The sequence below is a fragment of the Sycon ciliatum genome, chromosome 6, assembly GCF_964019385.1.
Source record: "Sycon ciliatum chromosome 6, ocSycCili1.1, whole genome shotgun sequence".
NCBI classification, from domain to species: domain Eukaryota; kingdom Metazoa; phylum Porifera; class Calcarea; order Leucosolenida; family Sycettidae; genus Sycon; species Sycon ciliatum.
Window position 1 is genome coordinate 20,792,767 of NC_088648.1, and position 24,323 is coordinate 20,817,089.

Sequence of the window (24,323 nt, forward strand, 5' to 3'; positions counted from 1 at the left end):
TGTTATTAAGAGAGTGGGTGATTTCCAACCACGGCGATAAATAAAAGTCTATTGCTCATCACTTCTTTTTCAGATTTGGTATCATGGAAAGTTTGGGAACCCGCTCGATAGGCGAAAGCCTTTGGGGAATAAAAATTACAAATAATGGGGTGCGCCTGCACATAAGTATAAAGTAAATAAAAAAAATGCGCCTGCAGATGCCCATGTCAGTATACGTTTAGGCTTTTGGGAAATTGCAAACAGACAAAGAGAAGTGTTGTGCAAAGCCATGCTCCACCCCAGCTGGATCAGTGACGGCAGGTTGAAGAGACGAGCGTAAACTTCATCGCTATTCTTGTACTGCTTCTTGTCACGTAGCCAACCAGGAAATCGCTTTCATCTTTACCTTCTGATATTCCAAAAACAAAACAAGCCACTAAAGTCGATCGAGGCCCGGCTGTGCAGCATCTGATGGTTGTGTGATATTCAGTAAAGAAAGAAGAGAGGGAGTTTGGTCCGTCTCCCTGCGCAAGGACTCTTAATTAAACCTTCATATTCACATAAACGCCATCTTTCGCTGCAGAGCCTCCGTGACTTATTCCAGTATCGGCGGAGTTGGTCTTCACAGTCGGTGTAAGAGCCATCGGCGAATTGGTTGTCTTCTTCTTGTTCGTTTCGTCGCGTGGCGTTTTCTTCTTCAAGTCGACCATAGTGTAGGACTGCACCCGCACAGCTGTCGTAGCAGCAGTAGCTGTGCTGACGTTCGGGCAGGGTTGCAGTACGGTAGGTGTGTACGACGAGATGCGCTGCGGCTTGCTAGGAGCACTGACGCTGTCTCTCTTCCGCACGGCTGCGTGAGGCACGCCGTCATCTGCTTGTCCACCTGTTGGCATTGTTGTCACCGTTTCCTGGTCCACATCATACTTTTCGTAAACATCAGCATGTGAATTCTCTACGTCAGGAGGTGCATTGCTCTTGGCTGTTGCTTCCGACTGCTGGCGAGGTGCGGCTACGGGTGGCATAATGCAATCGGATACCGCCAGAGTCTTCATGATGTCATCGAGATCGTCGTTCAAATGCGGATCAGCGTACATATGCTCATCTTGGCCATCGTCGCTGACCAGATTCTCCATACTGCCCAGGTGCCTGCCAATGGGTGTGCTGGGCACGATTCCGCTCGGTCGACTCTGGTCTGAGAGGCTACTCGTGCCGGCACTAATGCAGCTGTTGCAAGGTACCGAGTCCGATGATACGATAGGGCGGTCCTTACGCTGGCTTGATAAATTGGACATAATATCCGTGGGTTGCGCATATTGCTCTCCAGGCACGTCCGGCTCTTCCTTGGCGTTTGTTTGGCCAGAGTCCAGCATGTCTTGGCTGCGAGACCTATAGCGAGAGAGTATGAAGCAAAGCGGTAGAAGCAAGGCAGCCAGTACCATGACCACCATCACGACTATGACGGATAGACTGGCGGGCTGGGATACCCAACTGACCTGCTCCTCTGTAGAGTGAAGCAAAAAATACACACAAAGAAGAGTGCTCGTTTAGTAGAGTTCAAACAAATCTACTTGCAAGTAGGCGCATCGATCAGGGATACATTCTGTGAAACATTTGGAAAGCGAAAAAAAAACAATACTGATTTTGCACACGGATATTTGTCGGGTATTGACACTATCCAACAGGACGGGAACCCACTCGGGACTATGTGCAACTCAGAGTTTAGTGCTGATAGAACAGACCAACACTAACACAGCCACGATATTCGCAAGTCAGAACCTACAGCAGATAGTACAAAACTGACGAGTGGCACTGCAAATAAATGACCTCATGTGTAGCTCCATCACAGCCCGAATGTACAAGACAACAGCTTTCCAACGTGGATTTTATGAAAAAGACGACAGAGAGTCTTCCTTTTTCAATTTTAGTCCTTTGTTCTCCTTCTACGGCAGCTGTTCTTGGTTCAGGTGGGCAAACTGAGTAACTACAGAGTGCGGTACTCACACTCGGTGGTTGCTCACCCATGTTGTTTTTACCGAAGACACAAGCTACTCGTAAGAAAAGTGGAGAGAAGCAACAGGCCAACACAACAATAGGAAGAGTAGGGGCTCCAAGAAGGAACCTGTGCTGGTGAGGCAGGCCAACAATTCCGACCTGTGGACTGGTCTCTGCGGTACCACGAGCTTGCGCACCATGCGAGTTTATGGGGAGAGGAGAGAAGACAACGTGGAGATGGGATTATTGGGAACCCACGACACAGGCAAAACCAGTATAATTACCACAGTTGTAGGCATGTGCACTTTCAGAAAAAAATTAAAAAATTAAAAAGTTATATTCACTGAAGAGCGGAACACGAAAATCGATTTTGAATAATATAAAAAATCCTTTAAAATTCCATTACCTCGTTGTTGTCTGGCCATGTCTGCATCTATTATACTCTTTATTGCACTTATACATGTATTCAATTATAGCCTCTTAACAGTAAGCATCTCACCAGTCGCCTTCTTCACACAAGCCGGTGCTAATCCAGTCCAGTCGCCGTCCATCTTACACTTCTGTGTTCGCGAGCCCTCCAGTTCGTAGTCATCATTGCAGTAGTAAAATACCTCCCGACCGGCGAGTGGAACCTCAATGTAGCCAATGAGCTCGCCATTCGGAGGTGCTTCCTGCTTCCTGCACTTGGCCTCTGTGACGTCACATGGAATAGCGGACAACAAACATCCACGAAATACAAAAAAAGGATTACATGTGGTCTGTTGATTGAGTTATTATGTCGTGAAATATTGAATCGGTTTACAGCCGATGCGCCCGCATGAGCAATGCGTACGATACCGTATGTAATAGAATACATAATTCAAGTTCAAAGGCCAACCAATCCGCGTGTGTCTATTGTTTCCACTGCATTTAGTGTTTACCTGACAACATGATGACGTGGCATGATTTTTAAACTCTTACTGCAGCCCCTGAAGATCCTTCTGAGGCAACAGTTCCGCAAAGATGTACTCCTTTTTGCATAGAGACAGGCCCAAAGTAGAGAGGAAAACGTACAGAAAATACCCCATACCCAATACCCAACAATTGGCAATTACAGTGGTCAATCGCGCACTCATAGTTTGGTAGGAATATTACCTTCACATTTCCCCGGGGGACTGGACCAGTTTCCACTCGGCATGCACTTCGACGGCTCTGCCTGCGTGCTTCGGTATCCCTCTTTGCACGTGATGTTGAAAGCACTGTGAACCTCCAGTCCGTCCAGCAAGAGGTATCCATTCTCTGGTCGCGCAGGTGCTTGACAGTGTATTTCTGAGCATACACAAAATGTGCATATGCATACGGATAGTACGGGGACGGCAATGAAAAAGTCGACAGCCAGTAGGACATTTAACATAACGTAATTATTATTATGATGTGTTCCAAAAACCTATATTTGTATGTGCAAATATGGTTTATTGCTCCGACTCCAGTTTCATGCCTACGTCCATTTGAAAGGTAACGCGGTCCGTTTACACAAAGGCACACAATGAAAAGGTGGTTCCTGGTCAAGGTGGTTCTTGACCAGGGAGTTGTACGACTCCTTGTTCTTGACCTGCTGTGCGGGATGCTTGGAGCTGGACACCTAATGGCTGTAGAATAGGACAAAGGGAATTTAAATCCAAGTCAGGATTCTTTTTCGGAATTTGCCCAACACGTTTAAAAGGTATTCACGAGTTGAGGGAATGAAAAAGGGAAAAGTCTGAAGACAAATAACTCTCACCACCAGGACACGAACCAGGGGCCTTACCTTTTTAAAAGATACTATGTTGGCAAATTAAGCTAATCCCGGTACACTTTCTCTTTACCGGTTTCCAGGTGATCTGCTGTGCGAACGTATCTGTCAACAAGACCCTCGGTGCGTTTGGCCATACTGTGCATTTGCGCACATCGCCTCAGAAGGTCTGCTACTTTCATAACTCTTTCGTAATTTTGAAGTACACGAATGGAAGTAATCCGTGCGCTTCCCCATCCGGTTGCGCTTGTGGCTTTTTTTGAGCACGCATATCATTCTATTCTTATCATTTTTCTATGTGCTACCTGTTCAACAAAAGCCCTAATGCTATTGATGTGTATCTATATTCATTACGTCATATTTGTACTGCATGCACGCACACACACGGATTAGTTGAGTGTGCTTCTTTTTCCTGTTGTTCTTTCTCATGACATGTTTTGTTTCCGTTCCCAATTCCAAAGTCTTCAGGAATAAATAGTAACGTATCATGGCGCAGTGAACTTGTTCTTTCCTGTGTCCGTGCCTTGTGTCCGCACCTTGTAGTGTTTGCACGGGCCCAGTTGTTTTTTCCGTCTGAAGTAGTAGTTTCCGCGATCGAAACTCTGTCTCAGTTGAATTATTTTAGTAGTGTATTTGTTCGTACTCGTGGACGAGTGACTAATCGTAATGGAACAATCACAGGACGATACCGGATTTGACCTGTCCTCCGCGACCGAGCTACAGCAGGAATCTCAAATGGGTGTCCTGATGAGATTTATGGAGCAGCAGATGCGTGCAGCTGAGGCTCGTGATAAGGCGATGCAAGATCTGTTCAAGAATGTTCAGAGCAGGTCGCCATCACCATCGCAGCCTCAGTTCAACCCGCAGCCCTCAGCACCAGCTCAGTCCACCTCGCAGACCTCAGCACCATGGCTAGTGAATAGTGTTATAACTAGTAACGTATCAGCTATGACGACTGTAGATGGCCAAGTGGAGAAGTGCCAAATAGAAAGGTGAATTTGATGTTTCTGGCGGGCACTCTGGAATAAGCCAAAATGGCTTCATGACTCAATTTGCAAAAGAACCTGAGAAGGACTCCTACTCCGAGGACGTCTCTAGCCCTGTATCTCGCTGGCATCGAAAAAGGCCAATGTGGACTACTCAGAAGTCAGGGATGAGAACTTCGACCTCAAAGTGGAAAAAAAAGGTAAGGGTGTCACAAAACTGAAGACCTTTGGATTCAGGAAAAATCACTTCACAGCTCCAAACTCCAAAAACGGTCTCTTCACTGCAATTAAAATTCAAAATTACATTACACCAATTTATCAGCACTGGCCCATCATCAGGGTACCGGTACCGAATAGGGTCCAGCAGATAATGCTCCAAAAATGTTCGTATAATGCTAATCATAATGCTCCAGAAACTACCTCATAATGCTGATTATAATGCTTCAGCAAGGGCTATAATGCTCGTGGTTTGGAACAAAAATGGAAGAAAGGCTGCACGTTGTCAAACTTCCAGGAAAAGATGCATAATTGTAGTCGATCTGCATCTGAAGCTGCTATGATATCTCTCACGAGCTTCACCACTTCTTAGCACTGTACGACATGATCGCGTCTCCATTGGCTGCTCTGCATTGCAACTTTGATGCAGGGCTGTGGCTGAATAATGGGTGTATCAAATCTCTTCCCTTCCTTATCCATGTAGTGAGTGGTGAAACCATTACTGCTCATGATCATTTGGGTGCTGGAAGCTTATCTTGGGAAGTGATATTCCTGCCTGCAGACAAGCTGTCACTGCTTCCACTCTGTGAAAAATATCTTCATCTGAAACAGCTCAAAATAAGCTCACGTCAGGCCAGTGACGATCTCAGATCGAGATCCCTCCCATTTGCAGTAATCCTGAACACACGTGGTCAGAAGTTATTTTGCCGCTCTACATCCTTTGTTTGCGCTGTCTTCTTCTCCTGACGTTGCGTGGAGACAAACGGTTGGCCACGATACTCTTCTTTTCTGATAGCACTTGACTGTATGCTATGCATTACAATCATCCATGCCGAACTGTACGTGCTTCACCAGGAAAGTAAGACATGTGCTGCTGAGCACTCCAAATCGTCTTGGTACGCGTCCAAGAGAAATTCTAGTTCTTTTCGAGCCTGCTGAGCTTGACTCGGCAAAGGCAGTTATTTGGAACAAGCTCTTTCTGTTTATAGCCGCTCCTTCATCCAGGTCCAAATTTATCAATGGATCAGTGTTCACTTCAGTATCGCAAGAGATGCTAGGGCCAGAGCCTATGGCATAACACTTTTTATTAACAGGAAACTCCTCTTCGTCTGTTTGATATTCACTTCGCTTACGTCTACTTTAGTCTCCTCCATGATTCTCCATGATTTCTAAACAAAACTTCCTCGTAAAACATCGTTACGGATTTTGTGTAACAGCCTCAGTTGCAACGTTGGGCATGCTACATGATACATCACATGTACATTTACCTGACTACATTGCTACATAAAGACTTTATGTAGCAATGGCATTATGTGGTCAGGTAAATATAGCATTAGTGCTAAAGCCGTAAAGGTGTTACGTGTCTACACAATCACAAAGTCATGTGCCGGTACAATACATGGCGTTGCACCTCAAGGCTTTAGCCGATTGTTGCCAAAAACCTGAGATTTCCCGACATTATCCACTATGAAACTCGTTATGCCGCCCAAACCTCACATAATGCTTGTCTTGTTCCTGTCTAATGCTCCATAATGATCTGATGCTCGGATAGTCTCATAATGCCGAATATAATGCCGGCATTATCCGCTGGACCCTACTACTGAACCTGATGATGGGCCAGGCCCAAAATTTGGTGTAATGTAATTTTTAATTCGAATCGCAGTGAAGAGACTGTTTTTGGAGTTTTGAGTTGAGAAGTGAAGTTTCCTATATGTGTAAGTGGCTGCGTTTGGAGTTTGCGGACAATTAGAAAAGTTTAACTTAGGTGAAAAAAGAAGCACACAATGTTACGAGTTATGACTAACTGTCCAACAACGTAACCAGATCTTATATAGTCAGCGAGTTAAAGTTTACCTTTGGATTCGTCAAACAAATTCACACTGGCAGGTTGGCATTGGCGTTGGTTCATTTTCAAAGATGCAGGTTGGGCGGATGAAGGAGGGGGGGGGGGGAGGGGGAGGTGCTATTCAAACAACGAGAGAGCTTGGAAGCTCAAAGCCCTACGCTATGCTACTTTGCCTAGCGAGAGTCAACTTTCTCTTTGCATTCGAGGGTAATACGACGTCGTCTACCACCTTGATGACCTAGGTTAAAAAGGCATAGGGATGTTATAAATTTATCATTTCTCCTATTTGTTTTAGACATAACCTAGGATTCGAACCCACACTATGGCCCTGCATGCATTCCCCCGATACACTTCGCATACATACTTTCTTCCAAGTTGCTTCACGTTATGACCTTGCATTTGAAAGCCCTATTTGAATATTGTGGCCACCCATCTTTGAGGGCACGGAACGGGACAGGTACAGGATAGCGCCAGGCATGCTGATGCTATCCTTGATGGTACAGTAAGGGACAGGTACGGGATAGCGCCAGGCATGCCGATGGCACAAACAAACAAACACGAAATTAAAGCTGTGTGAACCCTGGATAGCGCCAGACGTTACTGAAGTAACGTCTTTTGCATAGCTACGGGAATAATTCATTTTTGCCACATTCATTCACGTCACTTTTCCTTTCTCTGTATCCACTAGATTGCATAGATTCATTGTGTCAGAGCGGCATTCAATAAACAGCGTAATGACCAGGGGATAATGGTGGAGCAAAAGGCTCACCCTCCCGGGGAAATCCCCGAATATTTCCTGATGAGTTCACATGCACTCACCTTCACACGTCGGGAGGCTTGTCCAACCGCCGAAACGCATGCACTCCACCGCACTGTTGCCCACCAGTCGGTAGCCTTGTGAGCAGTTCACTTCGACTTGCTGTCCAATATCATAGTATTTATCTATCAAGTCAGTGCTGTGAGGGATTCTCGGAGGAGGACACTGAATGGCTGCACAATTGCAAAGGGAATTTAAAACCAAGTCAATATCCATTTTATACTATGTGGTTGAATTGAGCTCATTTGAATACACTCCTGTGCACAAGACCTTCCACAAGACCTTCCATGCTTTTGGTGATACTGTGGATCAGGGACTGAACACGTGAGCTGGGAAGGTACGCTACTTTCAGGTAATACATGAAGATAGTTTGCTGAATTGAGCTCATTTGACCGCACTACTGTGCTATACACTAACATTACAGGTAATATAATTATGTGAGAACACAGAAGGCAACAAGACCTTCAGTGCGTTTGGATGTTTTGCACCAGACACTGAACATTTGCGCACTTCACCTCAGGAAAGTCTGTTAATTTCATGAGGTTATACTTGTACATGAATGAAATCACAAGCAATGCCACTATGCCAGTTGAACGATCAGTTTTTATTTACCGCAATCAATAAAATGAGTTGAACCGACATTTTGTGTACTTTATTCATGCAATGTAAAAACGGTGGAGACGATGTGCAATAGAACGATGAAAATATGAAGAGTGTTATTTCTCTAACTTAGATTTTCTATAATAGCTCAATTTTGTTTCAGTGTCCTTTAAGTACAACGATGATTCCTGATGAGTGTTGTACGAAAACTTGTTTGAATCCATATTTTTTCTCCACACCATTTCTTCATATTTTCATTGTTTTATTGCACATTGTCTCCACCGTTTTTACATTGAATGAATAAAGTACACAAATGTCGGTTCAGCTCATTTTATTGATTGCGGTTATCAAATAATTGTCTCCTCGCCGTTTGATTTATTTAATTATTTATTTTATACGAAAGTCCACTATATTTCCGAATTTTGCGAGAAGTGGTGGCGGGGCCAGGCTGCTCTGCTGACCCTAAAGGTCTCGGCGTCTACGTAGACAAAGCGTGCCACAATGCAGTAAAACCATGAGGAAGGGAGGAGGAGGGGAAATAAATAATAGTGAGGAACGAGAACAATGGGTAGATGGTCGTGAGAGAAGCAGAGTGAAAGATAACATCACATTGTGGTAAGGAGGGAGGGAGGATGCTAGTGAGGCGCAGGTCTAAACCATTTCATGGGAAGTCGGTGGCCGTTTGCCAGTTCATGTATAGCAGATACTTGTTGCACTTTTCCTTGAAGGACTGGAGCTGTCTGGTTTGCGGCCGTGCTGGTAGAATGGTCGCTGGTGGGCTGTTCCACAAGGGAAAATTGAGTTTGGGTAGGAACCCTGGAGGCTGCTACGAGTGCGCACGGGCAGCGTTGACTTGAGTTTGAGCAGGTGGCAGTGTGCACTCTCCGTGGCTAACCTAATGGATCGACCACCCACTGGGCGTGGTTGGCTGAAGGCCTTTGAGGCCACGGCCCGGAGGTGTGCTGAGTAGGACAGTTGCGAATCGAATGCTACTCCCAGAAGTTTAATTTCCTTCTCTTCAGGAGCAGTCACGCCATTGAAGAGCACTGGGGGGGGGAGAGCTCGGGGAGGCTCGCGGTGGTCAATGATGAAGGCCTGAGATTAGGATGGTTCGAAGTTGACCTTCCACTTGGAACCCCGGTGGGAGACGGCGTCCATTGCTTCCTGGAGTTGTGTTGCAGAGTCGGATATGCTGGAGGCGGCAGAGATGCACTGATACAGTTCGTGTCATCTTAGGGGGCGAGCTCAGCACCAGCAGGCAAGGTGTCCTTGCAGTCATTTGCATACAGGAGGACTAATGCAGATCCAAAGATGCTACCTTGTGGTACCCCTGCTTGGATATGGTGCAGGGAGGACTCTTGGCCGCCCACAACAGCCTGCAGGCGCCGATTGTGCAGGTAGCTTTCCAGCCATCCGAGATTTGGGCCGTCTAGACAGTGTACGGATGCCTTGTGTAGCAGGCCAGCATGGCTGACTTTATCAAAGGTGCCTAAATATCTATCGCCAAAACATGGGCGGCTTCTCCAAGGCCGGCTGCTCTGGACCATTCACAGTGGAGTTTGGTTAAGGCGTCAGCTGTCCTCATGCCCTTTCTAAACCCTAACTGTTGCATGGAGATGATACTGCGGGACTCCAGGAAACTGGTTATCTGTCAATTGACACTCGTTTCCATCACTTTGGTTATTATAGACAGCAGAGACACAGGTCTGTAATGTTGAGGCAGGTTCTTGGATTTCTTCTGGTGAATGGGTGTGACTCTCGCTGTCTTCCAGGATGTCGACATAACCATACCATAGCAGCTAGGGGGAAACAGTTTGGAGAGTGGCTTACATCTTCAGAACTCGCGCGGGTTTGTTAGGGATATGAGCATGCATGCAACTGTATTCTTTTCATTGTATTAACTTTATTAGGTATTACGCTCCTCGATATTCATCTTGTTGAGCATTGAAGGTAGGCTTTAGTGCTGCTGTACTGCGCATCGCTCGCTACTTTTCGTAGTCAGATCATTCTGGTGCCAGAGCAACGAATTATCGTAATGTGATTATGTCTGTGGTGCCTCCTTTGCACCATGGCCGTTAGCTCGGCTTACTATAAAAAGCTCGTAGCTCTACTGATGAAGCCTATATCGTCGAAACAGCTTGCTGTCTACATGTACAGCATTGGGTAACTTTTATCATTAGGATTTTGGCGTGTTACTTGTTCATAAAAATCACAGGACGCTATGCCAACCACAGTGCGTCAAGGGGAGAAACGCCACGTAAAACAATTTGAAGTTTCTCGCAGACGCTATCGAATAAGACAAAAGGGCATGAAGACTCAGCCTACAAATGAATCGGAGGAAGGTTTCAATCTAGAGTCCGGCACCTCCGTGCCGTCGGGTGGGCCAGATTTTGCACTAATGGTAAGTGAGCCACGGGACGCTGATCAAAACTATCAACTCTGTGTTTACCCATAGCCGAATAGCTTTAAAAAGATTCTGCGAAACAAACTCAAGATGGCAAGCTGGCATCGGAGTTGTTTCCGTAACAGAGATGCAGGTGATCTGTGCATTCCCAACTAACTTGAAACCGACATTGCACCTGGCCTTGTAATAAGGGGAAGTACCGGAAACATGTCCATCGGCCAAATCTGGAGCTGTACACTTGTGTACTGCATTTCCAGGGACGACAAACATCAATAAAATTAATGCATAATACAGTGCTGGCAACTGAAATCCGACCCCCTTGTCGGTGCGCCGCGCCGGCAAGGGGGTCGGATTTCAGTTGCCAGCACTGTACTTCTCAGATGCGCAGTTACACATCCAGCGCATGATCACATGATCACAGGGCATAGTACATAAAGGGGAACTTGACCCAAAATCTAAACTATTACTTCATGGTCCGTAGAGTTTCGGGCGCTGAGTCGAATGGTGAAGGTCCCACTTCGATCCGACCAAGCGTTCTTGAGATAATAATTATCAGTTTGAAATACATGATTGTAATTTTATGCCGTGACGTCAATGAGATTTGGTGATCCTTTGGCCAGATCCAGAAACACTGGGATTTCGCATCTTCTTTCTGTTTGTCCATGGAAGAAGAAGGTATTTTGCTGTCATCAGGGCTTCTGGTTGTGTTGTTGGCTGCTATAATCTTACTGGCAACCCCCCTGGGATGAACCTGCATCAATTTCCGAAGGATTGTGCTTGGCACAGGCTGAGCAGTGCACCATAGCAGCTTTCAAGCGACATAATTATTTGCTTGACAATTTCGGGACTACAATGTATATCCTTCGCGTGTGTTCCAGCCATTTGGCAGAGGAGGATTTTCAGGATGAATTTTGTGCACTCATCCGATGCGGACGCTGGTGGATGAAACTGTGGTGTGTGCTTTTTTCGCACGCCACACTGTGAAGCGTCAGTCGAAAAGCGGAGGTGAGTGCAATATTTCAAAAAACACTAGCTACTGTATGTAGTTCTTTCTTTTCAAAAGCATTTGTAGAATTGTTTTGGACTACATCACTACGAAATGTGAAGCTTTCCGAAACCAGCCTGATGACAGGTGGACGGCAGTAGATCTACTGCTTCCCTAGGCTATACTGCGTGCCACCGATGAACCTAGCTGCGATTGCTGTTCTTGATTTTACAGGAAGAAGATCAAGAGCGGCTGTACCATCGGTCGCTGTGACTCACTGTTGAGCTACGACCAATGCCACCGCCCAAAGCCTTTTAAGGTTATAGGAAGGACTGTTTGCAGCGCCAGCGCCTCTAGCTGGCATGTTTTTTTCCTGTATGAACAGACAGTATGTACTGCTGATAAGCTACATCACGCAATGACCTCCAGTTCAAGGAGAGAAGATAGTCCACATACGGGCAACAGTGTACGCCTATTCAGGAACTCGTTGCGTTTTCTCAGCATGGATGCAGATGAGAGCCAGACATTATTATTATTGTGTGCGTGCACGCGCGTGGGTGTGTGTGCGCGCACGCGCGTGAGTGTGTGCAGACGTGAGTGTGTTTACGCGCACACGCGTGGGTGTGTGTGTGTGCGCGCACTTGCGTGAGTGTGTGTGTGCGCGCAGGCGCACACATGCGTGTGCTTTTGTATAACGTAATATAACATTCCAAAGATATTCACGTTATCTGTTCTGTGTTCTCCTTTATGTCATTCTCTCCCCCTTGTGGGAGGGACATGGAATGACAAGTAGTAGATGCATTGCCGTTAGTAATCCTGAGGGATGTGTGCGTGTGCACGCAAGTGCATGAGTGTGCGCATGTGTGCGTGCACGAGCATGTGCACAGGCACTTGTATGCTTATGCACTCGTGTGCACACGCGCTTGTGAAATTGTGTGTGTGTGTGTGCATGAGCATGTGTATGACTACTATACGATGTGCCCACCAAGGTGAGCACATGTGCGTGCGTGTGTGTGGGGCGCAGGCGGATATGTGCACACGTTTTGTAATGATAATCAAGAAGGACAAAGAACTGTTCCGGTAATGCAGTCATGAAACACCACAGTAGGGCAAAACGCACTCAATCTAATACTGTGCTGCTGCTGCTGCTGCTGCTGCTGCTGCTGCTGCTGCTGCTGCTGCTGCTGCTGCTGCTGCTGCTGCTGCTAGAGTGCAGAGCGTAATGTTCGGTACACAGCTACGTGAAATACAAGAGAACGTCTCAGCATTCTGTAAAGACGAAGTGATACCAGTAAACCAAAAGGTGAGAATGTATTTCGCCACAATACGAATTGAGGTGCAGTCCACTTATGTGAGATAAAGCACAAGTGAACCAATACACATTGCACGACGAGGCTTGCACGGAGATAATGCTAGCCATGTTACGCAGCAAAGTGCATGTAAAAGAGTACGAGTGAGGAGACTATTGAGTATGATTTTCCGGGGCTTGACTTGACTTCAACAGACAGAGACAAAAGAATGAAGGGGGTATTTCTTTCGGGCAGGTACTTATTTACTGACTTTTACGGTAGTCTCAATGACGTAGAAGGGCGTTTTTGGGGGGGGGGGGTGTCGCGGCCGCATGACGTCATGGCGCGTCCCCCGAAAGTACAATTTCAACCGAAGATATCTCAGGAACGCTTGGTCGGATCGAAGTGGGACCTTCACCATTCGACTCAGCGCCCGAAACTCTACGGACCATGAAGTTTTGATTTTTGGGTGAAGTTCCCCTTTAAAGAATGCAGTACAGGTGTAGTACGCAATGTCAAAGGTTATAGGGATGAATATAAGACCATCAATTCAAGACTGATCACCGAAACATTTTACGATTCGTGTGAGATCCAGTCATACAGAGTATACTCAGCCGTGGATAACGCCACCACTCTCAGACATCAGGGAGAAGATTCAGAACTGAGGGAGATGAGTAGAACTGGACCATCAAAAAGCTGAATCTGCCGTTCACTACATCCATGTGTCCCTCATGCCAGGCGACGAGTTCCCACTGTGCCCCGGAGCACGAATGAAAAGAACTTTTCCGCTTTCAAAGAGTACTCGAACCTGGTATCTTCTGTTTCTCAGTAATGGGCCGAGACTGTCCCACTATGCCTGACTGCACTGCAACATAAAATTAATTATTATGAAACTTTTAAACTTTACCGTTGCAAATGGGAGTTGGGGTTGGGGTCGACTTCCAGGCAGCTGGAGTAGCTGGAGTACTAGTTGTTGATTTTTTATATGATTCACAGGCACGATTGCTATGGCCGTGAAGTTGGTAGCCAATGTTACATGTGTAGAAGGCCTCTGACGGGAAAACAAGTCCTGATGGATACATGATAATCCCATTGGTGATCGGAGGCAAAACAGGGCAGCTGTTGGTGAGGTCTAGAAAATCGGAAGCAAAATGAGGGAAAGAATTCATAAAGGGTTGGCGGGACCGTGATCACTAGTAGTAGGTCCACTTACACATGTACCTACTTTGAACGCAATACTTAAGATACTGTTCCACAGTGTGAACATGATCTCTCTTCTCCTCTTCAACACACACACACGTACACACACACGCACACGCGCGCGCGCACACACACACACACACAAACACATTGTATCCGTTGCCACGAGAAGCCACCAAGTAAAAATAAGAGCTCATCGGCAATATTGTATCCGAAACATGTACCGACAATGTGTTTTTAACAGTAAAAGTCAAGAACCCTACTTGCGGCATCAGGCTTGTTGTACTTGCATATCGTCACGTTGGTGTTACTGCATGCTGGTCCTGGATAGCAACGACGGTTTGTTCCAGTACTTGAATCCAACCATGCTGATACGCTGTTTCCAGGGTGCGCTGCGGCTATGTGCGCAAGGAAAGCGAGCAAGCAATTCATGTTCGTACCGCTAAAGTCGGTGGAGCTGATCAGGGCAAAGCTGACTCCTGGCGCTGCTGTCTGGCACTTATCTGCAGCTGCAGTTGCGTTGTTGTACTTTGTAGACCATAGCAAACCACTGATGTAGTATAGACCAGTCGGGGAGTTGCAATTGAAATGTTCTGAAAATAACCAAAGAAAGTGATACAAAAATGGTGTGATTTCAATCATTGTGTCTGAACCTCATCCGCATCACTCGTCTTAACTCGTAAGTGAGGCTTCTTAATCCTTTACATGCATGTATGTTGTGTCTTGTAAGCCCACAGTAAAATTAACTCCAGGACCCTTCCAGGTTTGCTGAATATATCGTTACCCTTCAAAAGATTAAGTTGTAGAACATGTACATGTCCGTGCACGTGATTCTTTTAGATGACACAGAACACATCAATTATTATTATTGTTACCCAGTATCGAACATGCAGCGGATTGAATTCTGCCCACCATCCTCGTCCGGACATTGCAGTATGAATCCCACCTTCCTCTGATTCAATGCACCAGAGCATGTCCCCAGTGAATACTCACCCACATGTTGGCCTGCCGATTGAAGCGTTCCTATGCATGCTAGGAAGAGAAGCCGGGACACTACATCTCGAGTACTGAGCGACATACTGACAGCAGTCCGGGATCTTCCGTTGACTTCTTTCTGAAACAAAGCACAAAGCAGGACACCTTTGTTTGTCACAAAGTTATGTTGAATAAAAGAAAAGAAACCGGGGCTCCCGAACCAGGCAGGCGCTCATTAGGTCATTAGCCACTCTGTTCACAAGCTGCGCATTTTGATGTGATAAAATCCAATTTTGCGGAACTCTGAGAGAAAGGGACGCACCTCGAGTTTCAAGTACATGTATTAGTTTATGCAAAAACTGCGCAGTCTCAAGCTCGCGGAGCTCTCCAGTTTATCTTGTGTGAACCACGGCTGTGCTTGGGCAGGGGGTCCACAAAGACTGAGTAGTCTGGCCTAGTTAAAGGGGCACTCCGGCTTCATTTTCGACGCCGAGTTTTCGATGCCAAGACGAAGGTTGGTGAAAGAGAAGACGCCTCGAACAAGAACGAGTCTCCAGAAGCGATCGAGTCGAGCAGGAAGACGACTTTTGAATTTCGCCGAGCGAGCGCTGATGACGTAATGAGGGATTAGCTTGCCAGTGGAAATGCATCTGCGCACATACATTTCGCATACTTTTTGGCCAATTTTCAATCGAAGAGGAGGTTGTTTTCTATGTTCTCTCAACGTCGTGAGCGATCCCGTCTTCTATATCCTTCCAGGTACCCTGAAGGTCCTCCGGAGGAGAATTTATCTCCAGCAAAGCGTTGTTGATCCGCTAAATTCGTCTTGAGACATATTCACCCAGTGCAGTGCTGATAAATGTAGAATGTTGAATCTGTGATAATTGTCGACGATGGAGAGAGAGGTTGATAGCCGCTGTCGCAGGGAAAGTGAAGCTGCTGGAAGTAACAACGGGGAGTTTGTTAGCATCACATGAGCATCCAGACTTCAAAGCAGCTTGACGGAATCGGGGAGTACTGACTATTTGTCTCGCCCTCAGTTTAGTGAATTTTATGACCAGAAATTATTCGATCAGGATCCCTTCTACAAGATGTGTAGTGTAGTACAGGTGATTTCTGAACTTGACGATATGGAGACTGACCAGTAGACCTACCAACAACGTGTACCTGCAGGAAATTCACCCAAGGCTATTGCTATCCTCTTCAGTGGCTGTTGTTTTTTAGTAAAAATATGTTCACTTCTCTCAACATACTCCTGCATGGCAGCAAGAAGGTGCGCTATGGAATTCAACGCCACAATCTTCGCCCAGCTGTGGATGAAGCATGGTCAAGTCATGGCAGTGCACATACTTGAAACAGATGAGAAATTGAAGTTCATTTGTGATGGAAAGTTTGACAGCCCCAGTGACCGAGTCAAGCGTTGTCTTTTGCCGTGGCACAAATTGCTGAAGAATCCGAGATGGTCTTGGAATTATGCACATGGATACCACCAGAAATAATGGTGGCATGAACCATTGTGGAATGGGACAGTTCACGGAGAATACTGGAATAGCTCTAGTATCTCTAGGTGATTGTAAATCCTGTTCTGGCTGATAGCTTCGGCCTGCTGCGCCCGTCCATGTACAATGATGGTAACATGCATTTCTGTTTTCTACATATTTGCTGGCTACTGTACTGTGGTATTACAGTTGCAGGTCCCTTATATATAGAAATATGTTCAACCCCCCCCCCCTCCCCCTCCCACATTATAAATATGAACGAACAATTTCACTGTTGGACTCGCCGGCGGCTACAACATATAGAGAGCAAAGGATTAATTTATAGCAAAGAAAAGGACCAGGGGACTACAAGTTCCACTATAATGGCCACGAACAATTTAACTGTATTTGAAATAATTTTGTTTGATACCCTGAGAACTCTGAAACTTTGCAGCACTGTGGATTATATGTGGATACAACATTTATGGAAGGAAAAGTGGAATATTCTAACACATTGTTCAAATAATTATAGCACTGTTGAGATTGTGAGCACATTCCAATCAGCACTCTACATATTTATAAGCGGTGGCAATCGTTAGGGATAGGTCATGAGTTGTCAGAGTGCTCGAGTATATGAGAGAATGTTTCGTTTGTCTAATCGACGGCTCGTTTGAAGCCAGAGTTGTTTGAACTTGTTTCAGTCGACTTGATTCTAGACCGTAGTCGAAGGAGTACTATGAAGTATACACCAGACGTAGTCCGAAAGGTATCTCGTGGAATTCTGTCGGTACACATCAGGTATCAGCTTGCAAAGATGGCTCCTCTCTGTTTCTTGAAAGCCTGTATAGTTGGACTGTGGCTCCAGCGATTCCCTTCTCAGAGCAGATACCATACCCAATACGGTCAATGCATATTGGACAGACCTGTGTGCACAACAGAAATAGTGGAGAGAAATCTCTCAGCTCATGAACACATCAGTGAAGTTTGAACTGCCGTTGTTTGTGGCCATCAGTACAAACCTATCGACTATAAGAATAATGTGCAAGAAAAACCTCGACCGTAAAATCCCGCCAGAGCGCCCCGTCTCTCCCATCCGCCCCTCCCTGACTTCTTGTCAGGGACGTGATTGATTGTATCCTCGTATGACTCTGTCGCAGTCTGTGATGCCGTACTGCACTGTAGACGTGTGCTCGACCCCGTTGGAAATGTACGCAACAGTGCCCACCCTCCTGACCAGGGATCGCACAAACCCTGCGTTTTGTCGGATCTGTTCGACTCCGGGCTCTTGACCTTTGGTCGGTGTACGAGATGCACGAACAGTTTTCGTAGGGTGAGTACTTTTTCATGTGGCACTGAATGCGGCAAGTAGGACTCTCCCATCCGCCCCTCCCCACCTGAAGCGTCGAGGAGGTAGGGGCGCTCTGGCGGGATTTTACGGTATAACTACAGCTGGGGCCATGGAATTATAAAGCATCTAACTTAGGGAACTGCCGATTCTGGTCTGAGTTGCGTTCGAGGCCTGGAATTCATGATGGCTATCGTATGTTGCATTGACCAGAGATCATATACAACTTCCAAAAATGCCACATTGAAACACGCACCACTTTCGAGTACTTTGGTATTCCCCACCAAATGGGCATTCGTTCCCGGGGTGGCAGGCGTCACCATTCGTTATGCCTGGATCAGATTTCATTGACCCCAACTGTCATGAAGAATCATTTTTACTTTGACTGGATTTCAGTACAAGTTGTAGAACTGCAGAATCAATTTTGTTGTATTTGGGCAACCATTTCTCTACATTTCTCTATTTGGAAACTTATGATAGAATTTTTTTATAAAATACATGTCCAAATTCCACATCTACCCAAATCGGAATACTTGATCACGTATTCAGTATTAAACGGAATGTTTAGAAACCGCCAGGGAATAGGAATGTGCTAACGAGAACTCCAGGCCAGGGAGTCTGGGTACTAGCATACGAACAAAACAAGATAAAAACTCACCAGTATACTTGTAGTAATTCATGTCGGTGTAATATTCACGATAAGCAACGAGGCACCCTCCGATTTGGTCAAGCTGCTTTGAAGTCTGGTTGTTCAGATGATACAAACGGGCTCCCCATTGTTACTTCCAGCAGCTTCACTCTCCCTGCGACAGCGGCTATCAGCCTCTCTCTCTCCATCGTCGACAATTATCACAGATTCAACATTCTACATTTATCAGCACTGAATATGTCTCGAGACGAATTTAGCGGATCAACAACGCTTTGCTGGAGATAAATTCTCGTCTGGAGGACCTTCAGGGTACCTGGAAGGGTATAGAAGACGGGATCGCTCACGACGTTGGGAGAACATAGAAAACAACCTCCTCTTCGATTGAAAATTGGCCAAAAAGTGTGTAAAATGTATGTGCGCAGGTGCATTTCCGCTGGCAAGCTAATCCCTCATTACGTCATCAGCGCTCGCTCGGCGAAATTCAAAAGTCGTCTTCCTGCTCGACTCGATCGCTTCTGGAGACTCGTTCTTGGTCGAGGCGTCTTCTCTTTCACCTACCTTCGTCTTGGCATCGAAAACTCGGCGTCGAAAATGAAGCCGGAGTGCCCCTTTAACGTTGCAGCTAGCTGCGGACGTTCGGAAGTGATACGTGCGAAACGCTAGCAGCAGACGGGTACGGTATAGATTCAAACTTCCAGAACTACAATGATTGTACTAAACAGTACCCCACGATAACTGTAGTCTGGCAGTGGACACTACAAAATCATGCATGTGGTTTGCGCTGGGTCAGAGGTGACAGCTTTGAACAAGTGTCGTTTGACACTTCAGCCTTTTCCAAGTGGACGGGATTCTTATATTCCCAGATATAGAAATCGTCATGCACTCGCGGACACCCTTGCTTTTCAACGGTGATCGGGAATGGATAAAGGAAGACAGAAGAGGACTTTTCGACGTGATTATGGGCTGCTTTGACGGTGCAGAAGTCCGCGAACTGGTCGGGACACATGCCCTGTCAAAGCTATTGGAGGAGTTCAACAGCGCGCACATCAGACTGTACTGCGATAATGAAATAGCGGTTGGTTGGTTGGTTGGTTGGTTTATTTTAATTCGCATAATGAACAGGAACTACAATAGGCCCAATAATATAAAGGCGAATGGATAAGCCGCGTTTAGAAAAGAGAGGACAGGAATTAGCAAATTACGAAAGAAAAATTAATTATCTGACAGAGGAGTCAAGCGAGTATCAGGGGTGACAGGGCTAGGGTGGTCGTGGAGAGCTAGGGGGCGGGCTAGTCTGAACAACAATATGGTAAGCAACTTATTCTAAACCTTTTCTATCTTGCTATGGTCCGAACAGCAGGCAGGCACAGTGGGTTGGTCAAAGACCATGATTGAGATACGAGAGGTACCTGGTTCAAGTCCTGCCTGGGAGCGGTTTTTCCAGCCGTGCTGCTACCCACAGTCAACTGGGAACTTGTGGCCAGGCACAAGGGGTACATGGATGCAGCTAATGGGGTCGTTTTCGGCACTTGTGCCAGTGGTTGTGAGACTTATCCACTCACCCCCACCGTTAGGCGCTGCATCTGCCGCTAGGGTTTATCGGGTGTTAGCGGCCGTCGTGAGTTCCCTTCGGGAACGGACACGATAATTTACTTACTTACTTATGGTCCGAACATCATCCGGCAGCATGTGCCAGAGTGCAGATCCTGCGACGGACGGCCTAGAAGCGCCAGAGCGAGTGGAGGATGGCTGACTGAGCAGACCACTGGACCTCAGACGGGTTCTCCTGCCAGTAGATATGACGAACAGTTCAGACAACGTGGCACTAGCTTTCCCGTGAAGGCACCTCCAGACAAACACTAGTAGCTTGCGCTTGCTGAGTTCGCCTACGCGGTACAAGCCGTGCTGCACCAGCAGGAGATGCCCGGTTGTGTGGGGTGGGTGGTCGTCAATAGCTCGGATAGCCCTGTTCTGTAGCAGACCCAGGCGATAAAGCTGGCGAACAAGGAGCGCGGGGAAGAAGGCAATACTGCCATAGACTATGTCAGGGATGACAACAGCCTGGGCGAAGAGACGCCGTGCAGATCGGCGGTGATCAGAGATGCGATTGGCAGTACAGCAGACCGAGCCTGAAAGACCATATGCCAGATTTTCGCAAGTCTTGGTTTGAACCTGACCATCAGCGCTGGCATGAAGACGGTAGATTTATTGGATGTGACACTGGATATGTCAACCGGGAAATACAATCATCCAACAATTGCCAAAGATGATCAGCAGACGACTAACAGACAGTTTATCAAGTGACCGACACGTATTTGAGGAATCGGCACCAGCGTGCAACGATGCCCTCGGAGAGAGTGGATATGTGGAGCGAGGCGAGCATGTAGAATAGAGGAGTGAAGAGACACGACGAAGAAAGGAAAATAGGCGGCGCAACATCACATGGCACAACCATTTTAGCCTGGTACCCACCACACAGCTGATTGAAGTGACTTTTTTCTGGACAGTGAATCCGCATTTTTCTTTTTTCTTTTTTTCATGAAGTTGGTTGTTCCAACGAGGAACACACGCTTCTGGCCGACACTTGATACTTGACTGACTCACGACTGCCATCCGGAGCACACGAGGAGCACGTCGCACCTTCCACTCGGCAAACCTACAAGAAAGCACCGCTCCCTGCTCAATACACAGTGTTTCGGGGAATTCACCCCTCATCAGTTGAGCGTGAGTAGGCTGAGGAAGATTGTGTCTGGAAAGCGAAGAGCTGCGCTTCGGTCCTCTGAGCTGTGCTGAGGAGCTCTAACGGAGCGAAACAGTTGAGTATATAATTATATTATGTTGGTTTTTTTACTAGCAAACACAGCCCTACTAATAATAATCAGGGGAAGAGGACAACTGAACTGCTCTCCAGGCCAAACCATACCCAGGGATACAAAATTACAGAGAAGTTTTGTTTCCAGCGCGACAAACACCATGTGAAGTCCCAGGTAGCAGCGTGAGTCAGAGTCGCTCATGGAGATGTGCTAAACAGACGTTGAGAGCCAGTATAGCTATTCACAACGCTGTCACCTCCAACAAAAAGTCGCACGTCCGCGTGATGATGGCAGTCGTGAGTCAGTCAAGTGCCGGCAGGAAGCGTGTGTTCCTCTTTGGAACAACCAACTAACTACTACTTCATGACCCATACCGCCGAAGACGCAACTTCTAAGTTCTTTTTTCTACAAGTAAATTTTTCTAAAAAGTAAAAAGGACCAAGGAACTACAAGTTCCACTATAATGTCCACTAACACCACCAGTTACTAAACAATCAGCTCATGCTATAACATTGCACGACACTGACCGACTGTACTGACGTTCTACAACTAACTGGCTAACAGCTCTAGCACATCTTGGATGCGCACTCCAACAGCCTTCCAACTTGGAAGGTTATAAGTTATAGAAATAACATGAGGAGGGGAAGGTGAGCGCAACCAATATAAGCACGAGCTGAAAGTCTCAGCTGTGCAGGACGTTGGCGGATGTTCATGCATGTCGATGACGATACTGGCAAGACCATCGGACAATACAGTCAAACCACGATTCAAGGACGCAAAGCAACATTCCACACAACTTGCGTGGCTCAAAAGATGCAAGATCAAGAAAAGGGGAAGCTATGCGAACAAGAATCATGCAAACCCGAACGCCTCAGTAAAACAGCACTGTACTTCGACTATGACAATTCAGATGGACAATAACCAGCGGTAACAAGCCCCAGTATAACTTAGAACCGTCTAAGTTGGAAGGCTGTTGGAGTGCGCATCCAAGATGTGCTAGAGATGTTAGCCAGTTAGTTGTAGAACGTCAGTACCGTCGGTCAGTGTCGTACAATGTTATCGCATGAGCTGATTGTTTAGTAACTGGTGGTGTTAGTGGGTATTATAGTGGAACTTGTACTTCCTTGGTCCTTTTTTACTTTTTATATTATATATATAATTTAATAATCCTTGGCTCTCCATCCGAGCTCATTTTTTTCATTCTTTTTTTTCTTTTTTTTCTTTTCTTCAACACACACAACGCACCATATACTCCGGGATAAACTGGCTGTTGGTAACCAGTCAGGAGAATGAAAAAAGAGCTAGGAGAATGAGAAAGAGAAGAAAGATGTGAGCAACCATAATCGTCGGGAATTGAACCCGCAACCTCTCAATTGGAAATCGACTGCACATGCCACTGCACCATATGGAACACACACACACACAAAACGGGCGCGCGCGCGCGCGCACACACAAACACCCACACACACCTCAGACCTGTCCATCGCTGAAGCGATGATAGCGAACAGCCATGTTAGACATAGCAACTTGTGCTGGGATTACATCATTCAACAGCTTGCAAGGTTGATGAATTGACCGCCACTAATTTTAGCCTGGTATCCACCACACAGCTGACTAAAGTGGCTTTTTCTGGCCAGTGAATCCCTATTTTTCATTTTTCAATTTTTCAATTTTTTTAATTCTTTTTTTCATTCTTTTTTGACACACACACCACACCTCATATTCCGGCCTACACTGGCTGTTGGTAACCACCCAGGAGAGTGAAAGAGGAGCAAGGAGAATGAGAAAGAGAAGAAAGATGTGTGACACACACACACACACACACACAAACAGACACAGAAGGAATATGATGTCTAGTGGCAAGCAAGAACATCTTACCTCCGTAGCTCTGGTATTCAGTAGGACATGTGTAGGTCTTTTTCGAGTGCCCAGCACACGAACTTCGGTACCTTGTACCGGATCAAACAAGGCAAAAGTCGATCTGCGTTATCCAACCTTTAATGGTCGCACGGATTCGTCCCTTTTCTAAGATGCTGCAGTTCCCACGACAGCCAATATAAAACTAGAATCAGAGTTACTCCGAAAGGTCTAGTCCCTGCAATTCTCATCAACATTCACCTACATGTTGGACATCATAGCTCATCTTCAAAGCATCAACCTGTGAACTAACAACTAGCGATTAGTTCTTACCAGGAACGTGGCCCAGTAGCATCCTTCGCAGACGCAGCCGCAACACCCCGTCACTCGGCGTCTTGATAGCAGCGGCCATACGATGAGCAGGTGCATTTCAGAGCCCAAGCTTAGTGTAACAGCTGTGTGTGTGTGGGGGGGGGGGGTGGTTCGCACTAAGTGCCTGTGGGAACAGCAGAGTGTGATCACCTGCTGGGGTTCTTACCAGGTGTCGGGTCTGACGAAACGCACAGATGCTAGAAATGCCAGCTGAGCACAGCCCACAGTTTCCTCGGAGACAAGAATGCGATACTACTGCGAAGAAGTAAACTTGTGTGCAACCACTTGTTATCGTAGTCAACTGGTCCACAATAGTGTCATGCATGAGGAGTACCGTTAGATATTGGCGTCCGTTTTTGTACAATTTGTTTTCCCAAAGCTTCCCCTTTCTTTATCTCTGATATTGCTGACCCACCCAAGTGGGGTGGTGTGTTGTTTTACTGCTTCAAATTGTAGTTAAACTGCATTGTCATGTTATTAGCTTGTCTCGTCATCGTCCTGTAACGGTCAGCATTCTTTGTTGCTGTGGGACTTAGCTTGTGCACATTCTCGCTGCGCTCACCCCCTTCCCCTCATTGGTCCTACCATAACCTTGAACCTTCCAAGCTGGAAGGCTGTTGGTTTGCGCACTGGAGATGTGTTAGAGCTAGGTCTCAGGTCGTTGAATGTCTCAGTAGCCTGTCAGTTTTGTGCCCTGTTATCGCACCCTCTGATCTTGTTACAGTCGTGAATAGTTTCATCATAACTCG

At 46.4% G+C, this 24,323-nt stretch overlaps 1 protein-coding gene across 1 annotated transcript; it reads right to left on the bottom strand.

The window, feature by feature from the left end:
- On the bottom strand, window positions 1-23,408 carry LOC135819623 (uncharacterized). The gene is made up of 8 exons (XM_065332868.1): window positions 23,224-23,408; window positions 15,079-15,199; window positions 14,349-14,678; window positions 13,793-14,017; window positions 7,610-7,780; window positions 3,106-3,279; window positions 2,471-2,662; window positions 1-1,480 (listed from the first exon to the last, which is right to left on the bottom strand). The coding sequence occupies exons 2-8, from the start codon at window positions 15,161-15,163 to the stop codon at window positions 522-524; spliced, it is 2,136 nt and encodes a 711-aa protein (XP_065188940.1). The 5' UTR covers window positions 15,164-15,199; window positions 23,224-23,408; the 3' UTR covers window positions 1-521.
- Between the last annotated feature and the right edge of the window lie 915 nt (window positions 23,409-24,323).